We start from the raw sequence: 12500 nt of genomic DNA on the forward strand, positions 1-12500 counted from the left end.
CGATATCTCGTCACAAACCTTCCAACGATCCGATATCTCGTCACAAACCTACCAACGATCCGCTATCTCGTCAAAAATCTTCCAACGATCCGATATCTCGTCACAAACCTTCCAACGATCCGATATCTCGTCACAAACCTTCCAACGATCCGATATGTCGTCACAAACCTTCCAACGATCCGATATGTCGTCGCAAACCTTCCAACGATCCGATATGTCGTCACAAACCTACCAACGATCCGATATCTCGTCACAAACCTACCAACGATCCGATATGTCGTCACAAACCTTCCAACGATCCGATATGTCGTCACAAACCTTCCAACGATCCGATATCTCGTCACAAACCTACCAACGATCCGATATGTCGTCACAAACCTTCCAACGATCCGATATGTCGTCACAAACCTTCCAACGATCCGATATCTCGTCACAAACCTACCAACGATCCGATATGTCGTCACAAACCTTCCAACGATCCGATATGTCGTCGCAAACCTACCAACGATCCGATATGTCGTCACAAACCTTCCAACGATCCGATATCTCGTCACAAACCTACCAACGATCCGATATCTCGTCACAAACCTACCAACGATCCGATATGTCATCGCAAACCTTCCAACGATCCGATATGTCGTCACAAACCTTCCAACGATCCGATATCTCGTCACAAACCTTCCAACGATCCGATATGTCGTCACAAACCTACCAACGATCCGATATGTCATCACAAACCTTCCAACGATCCGATATCTCGTCACAAACCTACCAACGATCCGATATGTCGTCACAAACCTTCCAACGATCCGATATGTCGTCACAAACCTTCCAACGATCCGATATGTCGTCACAAACCTTCCAACGATCCGATATGTCGTCACAAACCTTCCAACGATCCGATATCTCGTCACAAACCTTCCAACGATCCGATATCTCGTCACAAACCTTCCAACGATCCGATATCTCGTCACAAACCTACCAACGATCCGATATGTCGTCACAAACCTTCCAACGATCCGATATGTCGTCACAAACCTTCCAACGATCCGATATGTCGTCACAAACCTACCAACGATCCGATATGTCGTCACAAACCTACCAACGATCCGATATGTCGTCACAAACCTTCCAACGATCCGATATCTCGTCACAAACCTTCCAACGATCCGATATGTCGTCACAAACCTTCCAACGATCCGATATGTCGTCACAAACCTTCCAACGATCCGATATCTCGTCACAAACCTTCCAACGATCCGATATGTCGTCACAAACCTTCCAACGATCCGATATCGTACCAAAAATCTAAATTAGAGAAATATCCAAAAACTGAAAACACATTTGTGGATCAGAACTTATTTAGTTTTTCATCTGATGACCTTCACATTTATCTGCTGGATAGAAAACAGCAGATAGCTCCTCCTGCAGCAAGTAGCTCCTCCAGCAGAAAGCAGCAGCTCCTCCTCCTCCAGCAGCACCTCCTAGCACCTCCTTAAGCAGCAGCTCCTCCTGCAGCACCTCCTCCTGCAGTAGCTCCTCCAGCAGCACCTCCTTAAGCAGCAGCTCCTCCTGCAGCACCTCCTCCTGCAGCAGCTCTTCCTGTAGCACCTCCTTCAGCAGCAGCTCCTTCAGCAGCACCTCCTCCTGCAGCACCTCCTCCAGCAACAGCTCCTCCTGCATCACCTCCTCCTGTAACCTGCATCAATAACCTGATGATGTCATATCTAATAATAAATCAGGACTTTAAACATGTTGCTGCTGAAACTTCTGTATTTTGACTGAAGGAGGATTTTTGCTGCAAAACTTCTACTTGAACCAGAATACGTGAAGGTTTCTGTTTCCTATAAACTGCAGGCGGAGGACGGTCCGTCCTCTCAGTCCGTCCTCTCAGTCCGTCCTTAGATACGACTTTCTTTTACACGCTGTCACAAACATGTGGAAGTTCTGAAAAGTGTAAACCGTCCTTTTATAAGCAGAAGGACAAAATGTCCGTCGGTTGTAAATGACATGACGTTGAGGTATTTATAAAGAGGACAGAAACAGGATGAGACTCAGCTGTTTGGAGGACACGTTCGTCTCCATCGCTTCCTGTTCGGTCTCTTTCAGGACAAAATGAACCCAGTGAAATTCAAATGAAGCAACCTGGACAGAACCTGGAGCATGAGACACGCCGAGGGGACACGCTGAGACGGTTGAACTAACTGTGTGTTGTGTCCTCCTGTAGGTGCAGTCATGTGGCAGAGCGCTCTGATTGGCTGCACACTGTTTGCTCTGTCTTCGGCGGCGCCCGCTCACATCAACCGTCTGGCTCTGTTCCCTGATAAGAGCGCCTGGTGTGAAGCCAAGAACATCACACAGATAGTTGGACACACGGGATGTACGCCTCGCTCCATGGAAAACAGGTCAGGAGGAAGAAGGACCTCTCTGTCTGTCCCCCTGTCTGTCCGTCCCCCTGTCCATCTGTCCCCCTGTCCGTCCGTCCCCTGTCTGTCCCCCTGTCTGTCCATCTGTCAGGCCCAAAGATAGTGTAAATAAAGACAGCAGAGAATGTTGATCTTCATACATGTTAATAATCAAACAGGAAGATATTATTAATATATAATATAATTCATATTAATATTTATCTATTAAACATCCGAACCAACACCCCAGGTCCATGTCCCCGGGTCCATGTCCTGACCCGGGTCCATGTCCTGACCCAGGTTCATGTCCTGACCCGGGTCCATGTCCCCGGGTCCATGTCCTGACCCGGGTCCACAGACTGCAGCCAGATTCAGTCTCAGTAGTTATTCTCATAAAGCTCTCAGAACAAACTGGATATGTTTCCTTTAGTTTGTTTGCACACTTCCTCCTTCGTCTCTGGTGAAGAACACGTTTCATCGTCTTCATCGTCTGTGAACATTTCTGAGTGAACGTCTCGTACCTGGTGGACAGTTCAGGTTTCAGGCTCCTGATTCCAGACAGGAAGGGTGTCCAAGCAGCACCGTGAATGTAACGCCCTCTCTTCTCCTCCTCCTCCTCCTCCTCCTCCCCCCCTCCCCCCTGCAGGGCCTGCCTGGGCCAGTGCTTCAGCTACAGCGTTCCCAACACGTTCCCCCAGTCCACCGAGTCTCTGGTCCACTGTGACTCCTGCATGCCGGCCCAGACGCAGTGGGAAGTGGTGAGTTGGACTGTCCAGTTTCCAACATGAACACAGAGCAGAAGATAAAAGCTCAGAGTCCACTGACTCGAAGCTCTGTGACTCCACCTGAAGGAGTCCTCTCCTTCACAACAACAGGCTTTGTGCTGAGCTGTAGTTTGGAGAGCTGCCAGGTAGACGAGGCGGGGGAGACCACAGGTGAGGTCACCTCATGTTTCAGGGGAAAATATTGAGTCTCCTGGAGCTCCGAGCCGGCACCAGATAGTTTCACGAGTGTTTGTGTTGTGTAAGAGGAGTCCGGAGGGAGTCGGATCCGCTCTCACCTCCCCGGGAACGATGTGGAAACGAGTGTTTACGTCTGTGGTTCTGATTGTTGGTTCAGGACTTTACACAGAACTCAGAGTGAAGCCAAACACATGAAAGAGGATCCTGCTGCTGAACCAGGGTTTTCAGGGAATGAAGGAAGATGTGTGAGGTCTGTAACACTGAGGTTTACTGTTTATTTTATGTCAGAGATTTATCACACGAACGGTTTCTGAGTATGAAAATACAACAATAAGTGCACAGAAACACTAAAGAGACAGAACCTGCTGATCTGAGGGAACAAACACACATTCATCCGTTCAGCGCTGTCTACTATTATAATCGGCATATTTCATAGAGGAAGGACAAAAACAACAACAAAACAACTATAATACACCATATTAGTACACCGGGGTTATTATATATTAAATAAGCCTATAAATGTAAATATTACACCATCTTCTTAAAAAGTTAGTCTCTGATTTTCTGTTCTTAGTGCTGCAGTATTTAATCCCAGAGTAATCACCTCAGAGTGAACATGGATTTATATCATCGATCAAGGTCATCAGGATCAGCTGGAAATGACTTCAAATTAAATATCAGTTTGAAATGAACATTTCTGCTGATAAAAAGAAGCTTTGATTGGAACTAAAAGATCGATTATCTCTGAGGGATCATCATCATAACTTCTTTAAGAGTTTTCTTTGAAAATGTCCCATAAAAATACATTTGGCATGTTTTACATACCATTTAATTCAATTTCACAACCTTATAATATCACAGAGGAACACAATAGTTCAACAGTTCTTACATGAGCGACAGCTGGAGGGAGAAACGGTCTTTTAGCAGGAAGAACCCTCCAAGGAGCAGAACCAGAGGTGGAGAACATCTGGCTCGACCTGCTGGAGTGAGAGGAGAGCAGAGAGAGAAAAGAACAGCATAGAGAGACAACAGGAAACAGTGAGGCGGTTGGTGGAGCAGTAACACACACCAGAAACAAACTAGAGGAGAGAGAAGACTCAAAGTTAATGAGAGGCACAGAAATGATGGCGTATTACTTCATCATCATCATCATCATGTGTTGATTCCACCACAGGAGAGACTCGCTGTTTTCTGCACTTAACTGGAAAATATAAATAATAAATCAGTCACAGTGTCGACCAAAAGAGTTGGAAAATATCAGCATATATTGGCAAAAAAAATCAAATGTCATCCCTCATTTGTGTGTGCGTGCGTGCGTGTGTGTGTGTGTGTGTGTGTCCAGGTGACTCTCGACTGTCCAGGTAATGAAGAGGCTCCTCGGGTGGATAAGCTGGTAGAGAGGATCTTCCACTGCAGCTGCCAGTCGTGCAGTAAGGAGGGCGTCCAGCAGGGGGCGGTGATGCAGCTGTATCCTGCAGACAACGGCCTGGACGCTGCTCCGTCTCTGTCGGACGCCGTCAGCGGAGTTCATCCTCTCACACACTCAGACACACACTCCAACAAGCACCGCCCGCCGCACACAGACCACCACACACTACCACACACATCAGACGGGGGGTAGTCACCACACACACACACACACGCACGCACACACACACACACACACACACACACACACACACACACACACACACACACACACACACACACACACACACACACAAACACCACACACACACACACACACACAAACACACACCACACACACACACCACGCACACTAACACACACACACACGCACGCACGCACGCACGCACGCACACACACACACACACACACACACACACACACACACACACACACACACACACACACACACACACACACACACACACACACACACACACACACACACACACACCACACACACACCACACACACACACACACACACACACACACACACACACACACACACACACACACACACACACACACACCACACACACACACACACACACACACACACACACACACACACACACACACACACACACACACACACACACACACCCCACTGCATCCTCAGTCTGTAGCGTTTTAAAGGCACTTTGATCATACGACTTCACTTTGTGTTAAAATGTTCCTGTAAACACTCACAGAGTCACAATCTGTTGTATATAAAACACACAGCAGCCTCTTCACTCCCTGTTCGCTCATAAACACCAGCAGACGTGTGCAGACGTGTGCAGACGTGTGCAGACAGACAGACTGCCGTGTTAATGAGCTGCAGTCTTTTAATCTGCTTTGAATGCAATAAATTGTTGTTGTGACGCCTCTTTGCTTCGTGTTGTGTTCATGAAGATGTTCGTCATCTCTTTGATTCTCAGTCATAACTTTAATTTCAGGCTCACAAGACATGAAGCTGAGAGAGTTTCTTTGGGATGGAACTAAGTACATTTACTACAGTGATGTATTTAAGTACGAATTTCAGGTATTTGTACTTTACTTGAGTTTTTTTCTTCCGTTTCCACTTCATACTTCTGCTTTAGTATTGTTTTTAAGTGAAGGGTTACATTGGAGTTCGTCCTCCATCACAGCTGTCAGTCAGATGATCCATTCTTCGTGTGACTGCAGAAAGAAACGAGGAATAAAATCCAGCATTTTAACGTCCAACTGAAACAACTGCTGAGTGTTTATCTGCACGTTTCCAGTGTTTTTAGTAGAAATGGTCTCTAAGTATGTTCAGACAGACAGATGGATGGAGGGTGGTTATAGATCAAAGATTCTCCTCTTCTATAGCTACATGTCCACAGAACGACGATGAATCACCATGGCGACCAGGATGTTGTTCAGTCGACGGGAGGGGAGCGTGCAGCTGGAGACGGACGCACGGAGAACAAAGAGGAGACGTTCAGTTCAATAAAGTGAACTTCATGAAAAACAAAGACTGCAGTTAAAACAAACAGAGTTCAGTGGATGAAGAAGTCTGGAGGACATCGGAGGAGGACATCGGTGGAGGACATCAGTGGAGGACATCGGAGGAGGACATCGGTGGAGGACATCGGTGGAGGACATCAGTGGAGGACATCGGTGGAGGACATCGGTGGAGGACATCGGTGGAGGACATCAGTGGAGGACATCGGTGGAGGACATCGGTGGAGGACATCAGTGGAGGACATCGGTGGAGGACATCGGTGGAGGACATCGGTGGAGGACATCGGTGGAGGACATGAGTGGAGGACATCGGTGGAGGACATTGGTGGAGGACATCAGTGGAGGACATCGGTGGAGAACGATAACTGCCAGGAACACCAAGGGTCTGTTTCATTTACACAGTTCACAGTGTGTCCACCAGGTGGCAGCAGATGTCAGATATTTACCGTGCCGCTTTAACTTCCTCCCACTATGCTCTCCTCCTCCTCTCCGTCAATCAATCCCTCCTCTCCTCCTCCTCTCCGTCAATCAATCCCTCCTCTCCTCCTCCTCTCCGTCAATCAATCCCTCCTCTCCATCAATCAATCCCTCTTCTCCTCTTCCTCTCCGTCAATCAATCCCTCCTCTCCATCAATCAATCCCTCTTCTCCTCCTCCTCTCCATCAATCAATCCCTCTTCTCCTCTTCCTCTCCATCAATCAATCCCTCCTCTCCTCCTCCTCTCCATCAATCAATCCCTCCTCTCCTCTCCTCCTCTCCATCAATCAATCCCTCCTCTCCTCTCCTCCTCCTCTCCATCAATCAATCCCTCCTCTCCTCCTCCTCCTCTCCATCAATCAATCCCTCTCCTCTCCTCCTCCTCTCCATCAATCAATCCCTCCTCTCCTCTCCTCCTCCTCTCCATCAATCAATCCCTCCTCTCCTCTCCTCCTCCTCTCCATCAATCAATCCCTCCTCTCTCTCCTCCTCCTCTCCATCAATCAATCCCTCCTCTCCTCTCCTCCTCCTCTCCATCAATCAATCCCTCCTCTCCTCTCCTCCTCCTCTCCATCAATCAATCCCTCCTCTCCTCTCCTCCTCCTCTCCATCAATCAATCCCTCCTCTCCTCTCCTCCTCTCCATCAATCAATCCCTCCTCTCCTCCTCCTCTCCATCAATCAATCCCTCCTCTCCTCTCCTCCTCCTCTCCATCAATCAATCCCTCCTCTCCTCTCCTCCTCCTCTCCATCAATCAATCCCTCCTCTCCTCTCCTCCTCCTCTCCATCAATCAATCCCTCCTCTCCTCTCCTCCTCCTCTCCATCAATCAATCCCTCCCTCTCCTCCTCCTCCTCTCCATCAATCAATCCCTCCTCTCCTCTCCTCCTCCTCTCCATCAATCAATCCCTCCTCTCCCTCCTCTCCTCTCCTCTCAATCAATCCCTCCTCTCCTCTCCTCCTCCTCTCCATCAATCAATCCCTCCTCTCCTCTCCTCCTCCTCTCCATCAATCAATCCCTCCTCTCCATCTCTCCCTCCTCCTCCTCTCCATCAATCAATCCCTCCTCTCCTCTCCTCCTCCTCTCCATCAATCAATCCCCCTCCTCTCCCTCCTCTCCATCAATCAATCCCTCCTCTCCTCTCCTCTCCTCCTCCTCTCCATCAATCAATCCCTCCTCTCCTCTCCTCCTCCTCTCCATCAATCAATCCCCCTCCTCTCCTCTCCTCCTCCTCTCCATCAATCAATCCCTCCTCTCCTCCTCCTCTCCATCAATCAATCCCTCCTCTCCTCCATCAATCAATCCCTCCCTCCTCTCCTCCTCCTCTCCATCAATCAATCCCTCCTCTCCTCTCCTCCTCCTCTCCATCAATCAATCCCTCCTCTCCTCTCCTCCTCCTCTCCATCAATCAATCCCTCCTCTCCTCTCCTCCCTCCTCTCCATCAATCAATCCCTCCCTCTCTCCTCCTCCTCTCCATCAATCAATCCCTCCTCTCCTCTCCTCCTCCTCTCCATCAATCAATCCCTCCTCTCCTCTCCTCCTCTCCATCAATCAATCCCTCCTCTCCTCCTCCTCTCCATCAATCAATCCCTCCTCTCCTCTCCTCCTCCTCTCCATCAATCAATCCCTCCTCTCCTCTCCTCCTCCTCTCCATCAATCAATCCCTCCTCTCCTCTCCTCCTCCTCTCCATCAATCAATCCCTCCTCTCCTCTCCTCCTCCTCTCCATCAATCAATCCCTCCTCTCCTCTCCTCTCCTCCTCCTCTCCATCAATCAATCCCTCCTCTCCTCTCCTCTCCTCCTCTCCTCCTCCTCTCCATCAATCAATCCCTCCTCTCCTCTCCTCTCCTCCTCCTCTCCATCAATCAATCCCTCCTCTCCTCTCCTCTCCTCCTCCTCTCCATCAATCAATCCCTCCTCTCCTCTCCTCCTCCTCTCCATCAATCAATCCCTCCTCTCCATCAATCAATCCCTCCTCTCCTCCTCTCCATCAATCAATCCCTCCTCTCCTCTCCTCCTCCTCTCCATCAATCAATCCCTCCTCTCCTCTCCTCCTCCTCTCCATCAATCAATCCCTCCTCTCCTCTCCTCTCCTCTCCTCCTCCTCTCCATCAATCAATCCCTCCTCTCCTCTCCGTATCCTCCCATCTCACTCTCTTGTTCTGTAATTACATTTGAACAGTGAAAGATTGACTGTCTGCCTGAGCTGGAAAACAAATCGATCATCGCCTTATCTGAAGCCACGCAGCCGACAGTGTTCAGAGACTGCAGAGAGACGAGAGACACTCGGAGGGACGTTTCTGGACATGTGTCACACTCCCCTCACACATTAACCTGTTTATCAACCTTGGACTTTTGTTTTTTACCTTTTAACTGTCTTCTGGTTTCTGATCATTTCCCTCCTGGAACAACAAACCCATCAGTTCTCATCCCTTCAGGGATTTGTTTCACCTGTGGGGGTGTTCAGGTGTGTCCTCTGTACAGGAAGTAGGTTTCTGTTTTCAGTGCACGCTAATCTAATTTTCCTCAGATGTTATCTGATCATCTGACAAAGCTGACATTTACATTAATTACTGATAAAGGTCACTTCATTGGAAAGCTCCCAATCAATAAGCAGCCTTTATTACAATTAAGGATTTCATTTATTTACATGGGAACATGTGCCACACCCTCAATGTCAGCTCTTTATTAGATATTAGCAACAATTTTGACTTAACAATAATAATAACAATAATAAACAGTATTTTTAAAACTGCATGAGCTTGAAAAATTATGAGTGTGACCTTTGACCCCCAGTGGAGATATGACGCTGGCTGACTGCGTCACTGTGTAAAGAGTTAAACAGCAGAAATAACATTTTCATTAAGTTTCTCTTTGATGGTTCAAAGTCTCAATAAGCTGCAACAGAGTTTTCAAAACTGACTTTAAATTATTTTGAACTCAACTTTCAATTAGTGAATATTTAAGGACTGAAAAATAGAGCAGAAATAGCAGTGACTTTTTATGATATACATAATACCACTAATAACTGCTTTATATATAAGTGATAATAGATTTTTAAGAGAAACCAATTAGATTGATTCATGTTTATATTTTCAATTTAGGTTTTAAAAGGTTTGAATGCTTTTAAATCTAGATTTTCACATGAATACGTGATTAACTACAAACATCTTTTAATTCCAGAGCTGCTCTTTGATTGGCTGTTGAAGGTTGAGTCACGTGTCAGCAGAACCTGATGACGGTACAAATGAACATGAATAGAGAGAACAGTTCAGTGAGTACTGATAACTGTCCTAAATGTACAAATGTTTGTACATCAGTTTCACATCCATCAAACCTGCAGATGTAAATATTTGACAGTTTATGAATACATTTTCTGCAGCTCTTCCTCTGAAGGTGAAGATCCGTTAAAGAACAATGTAAAAGACAAAGCAGCTGTCTAAGTGGGGGATGACCGTCCACAACCTGGCAACCCAAAGTCTACAACTCAACAATTAGTTTGCATGAGTTGACACGTTAAATCCTGCACGCAGCGGGGGACGTGTTGCCGGAAATTGTGCAGCAATGACGTCATGTTTTCACTTGATGTTAATTTGTGGTTTATTGGTTTGTATGTGAGTGAGGGGACGTGGACGTGTTAAAACATGTTTGCATGTTAAAAACTCGAGCGAATGTATTTTAATTTCAAAACAAACAGCTTTAACTGACGTACGCACGCGTGAACGCGCACTGAACGGTGGGGCGCGCGTCCCGGAGCAGCTCGCTCCCGCCGCCGGCTGCTCGGAGCATCCTGACTGCAGCAGCTTCAGTTCAGGAGCCGCGCGGGGTTCAACTCACACTTCATCCTCTCTGCTGCGTTTCTGCTTCTTTTTTGACGTTGTTCTAATTTCCCGCCGCCGGTGGATCACCGGGAGAAATTCACATTAACGGGATTTACACACTTCGAGGTAAGAAACAGAATTATTCTGAGTCCTCTTTATCACATCATGCATGAGGTTAACAAGCTTCCTGTTCGAGAAAATCCGTTGAATAAATTGAATATAAACCTGAGATATGATGGAGTTTATGATGCAGATTAAACCTGCAGAAACACAGAGTGTGTTTTAATGTGAGTCTGCAGCTCCTTCAGGTTAAAAGGTTTCCGACTGGATTTAAAACACATGCAGCCTCACTGATAAACACCTGATCAATGACATCGATCAGAGGACTGATGGGAAGACAGTTAAAAGTGTGTGAAGTCAATCCAGTTCCTCATTTACATATTCTAATGAGTTATTGGCTGCTGGAAGAGGAAGAGGAGGGCAGAGCTCTGTCTGCCTCACTCATCTTATTCAAGGATTTAAATCTCAGTGAATATTAAACAGATCTGAGTCCAGTCTGGAGGCCTCAGGTGTTAGAAAGTGCTGACACACCAAAACATGGACTCATTAAATATGCAAATATTATTCATCAGTTAAAAGTGTTCAGAGAATTCATAAAAGCTCAAAGATGTTGGACAGCACATCTTCTTCTGTGGTGTTTTTATATCTGACTCACGTGAGTTAAAGGAATCCCAGAACCTGCAGAGACGTGCTCTTTTCTGTCTCTCAGGATGTGCGGCGTGGACGTGGACCTGGAGGACGGGGGATCAGCTGAGGAGGAGAAAGAGGAGGAGCTGTGGATGGAGGAGAGGGTGAAGATGCTGCCCCCTCCCGTGGCCCACAGCGGGGGGGGTGCGTGGGGCAGCCGGCGGGGCCGGTGTGGCTGCGTGGCCTGCGGGGCGGCGCTGGTCCTCTGGAACCTGACGGTGGCGGCGGCCGGCGCTCTGCTGCTGGCGGCCGTCTTCACGCTGGTGCTGCTGCCCGCCGTGCTGCTGCTCTACGCCGGCTTCCTCTGCCACTCCAGGGTGAGAACGCCTCATTCGCTCTGTCGCTGACAGCAGGTCATCCTGCCTCTGCATTCAGAGAGGACAGGTCAAAGGTCAACAGAGATAATAAGATGACAGCGTTTACTGGCAGCACGAGTCAGTCCAGCAGTTCAAAACCACCACGAAGAGACAGTTCAAATATGGAATATTTGACACATTTTCAATACAAAGTTTGTCCCCTAAAATGTGTCTGTTTAATGTTCTCGGATCATTTAATCCCGTCACCCTGCAAACACAGTAAACACAGTGGAAGAAGTGTTTCTGTAGGAGTAGATATACAGTCAGTGAACTGTGTCTGGAACTGAAGCTCCCTAGAAGTGTTTTAACATGTTAATAATGTGTGGTAGAATATCTCACTTCTTTCCTGAATTATCTGGTGAACATGTGGAGCATCTAGCAGGGAACAGTTTCCCTCTCGATGGACACCACACTCAGGACTTGTCTCAGGAGACTCTGAATGCTGCTCTGTTCCTGCAGGGTGAATAAATAATCATCTGTTTACTGAGTGGAGGAGCATCCATGTTGTTTACAGCCTCCAGGTCAGTTTGGTGATGCACAAACAATATACGAGTAAGATCTTCTACCTCTGCAGAGAACAGACATAAAAACAAATCAACTTTTCAGGGTCACTGTTGATTTCGTGAAGTTAATAGATTTGAAACAACAACAAAAAAACTGAAATTAAGATGTAAAAAAGTTGCACCTGTAACGTCTCAGAGCTTCATTAACTTCATCAATGAGCTTTAATTGAGTCGTTGGGACGGCAACAACTGTCATCAACATTTAGAAACCACGTAAATGTAAATGACCGTA

The 12500-nt window shown here is 47.2% G+C and overlaps 2 protein-coding genes and 1 long non-coding RNA gene across 3 annotated transcripts in view; 2 read left to right on the forward strand and 1 right to left on the reverse strand.

Annotated features, from left to right (window-relative positions):
- Positions 1–5705, forward strand: part of nbl1 (NBL1, DAN family BMP antagonist) — a 7024-nt gene extending 1319 nt beyond the window's left edge. Inside the window, exons 2-4 of the mRNA XM_069688155.1 lie at positions 2228–2405; positions 3052–3163; positions 4710–5705. Of these exons, the coding sequence (XP_069544256.1) occupies positions 2236–2405; positions 3052–3163; positions 4710–4988 (561 nt within the window). The 5' untranslated portion in view covers positions 2228–2235 and the 3' untranslated portion in view covers positions 4989–5705. The remainder of the gene's footprint in view (positions 1–2227; positions 2406–3051; positions 3164–4709) is intronic.
- On the reverse strand, positions 5686–12155 carry LOC138614621 (uncharacterized). The gene is made up of 3 exons (XR_011310306.1): positions 12045–12155; positions 11318–11714; positions 5686–6244 (listed from the first exon to the last, which is right to left on the reverse strand). It is a non-coding gene; the product is annotated as an uncharacterized lncRNA (long non-coding RNA).
- The window catches only part of LOC138614620 (transmembrane protein 88-like), a 14737-nt gene continuing 12813 nt past the window's right edge, over positions 10577–12500 (forward strand). The window contains exons 1-2 of the mRNA XM_069688156.1: positions 10577–10728; positions 11372–11666. Of these exons, the coding sequence (XP_069544257.1) occupies positions 11373–11666 (294 nt within the window). The 5' untranslated portion in view covers positions 10577–10728; position 11372. The remainder of the gene's footprint in view (positions 10729–11371; positions 11667–12500) is intronic.

The sequence above is a fragment of the Brachyistius frenatus genome, unplaced genomic scaffold (genome assembly GCF_029030835.1).
Source record: "Brachyistius frenatus isolate BFR_SWC_R1_liver_20210118 unplaced genomic scaffold, ASM2903083v1 Contig_535, whole genome shotgun sequence".
In the NCBI taxonomy this organism is placed as follows: domain Eukaryota; kingdom Metazoa; phylum Chordata; class Actinopteri; family Embiotocidae; genus Brachyistius; species Brachyistius frenatus.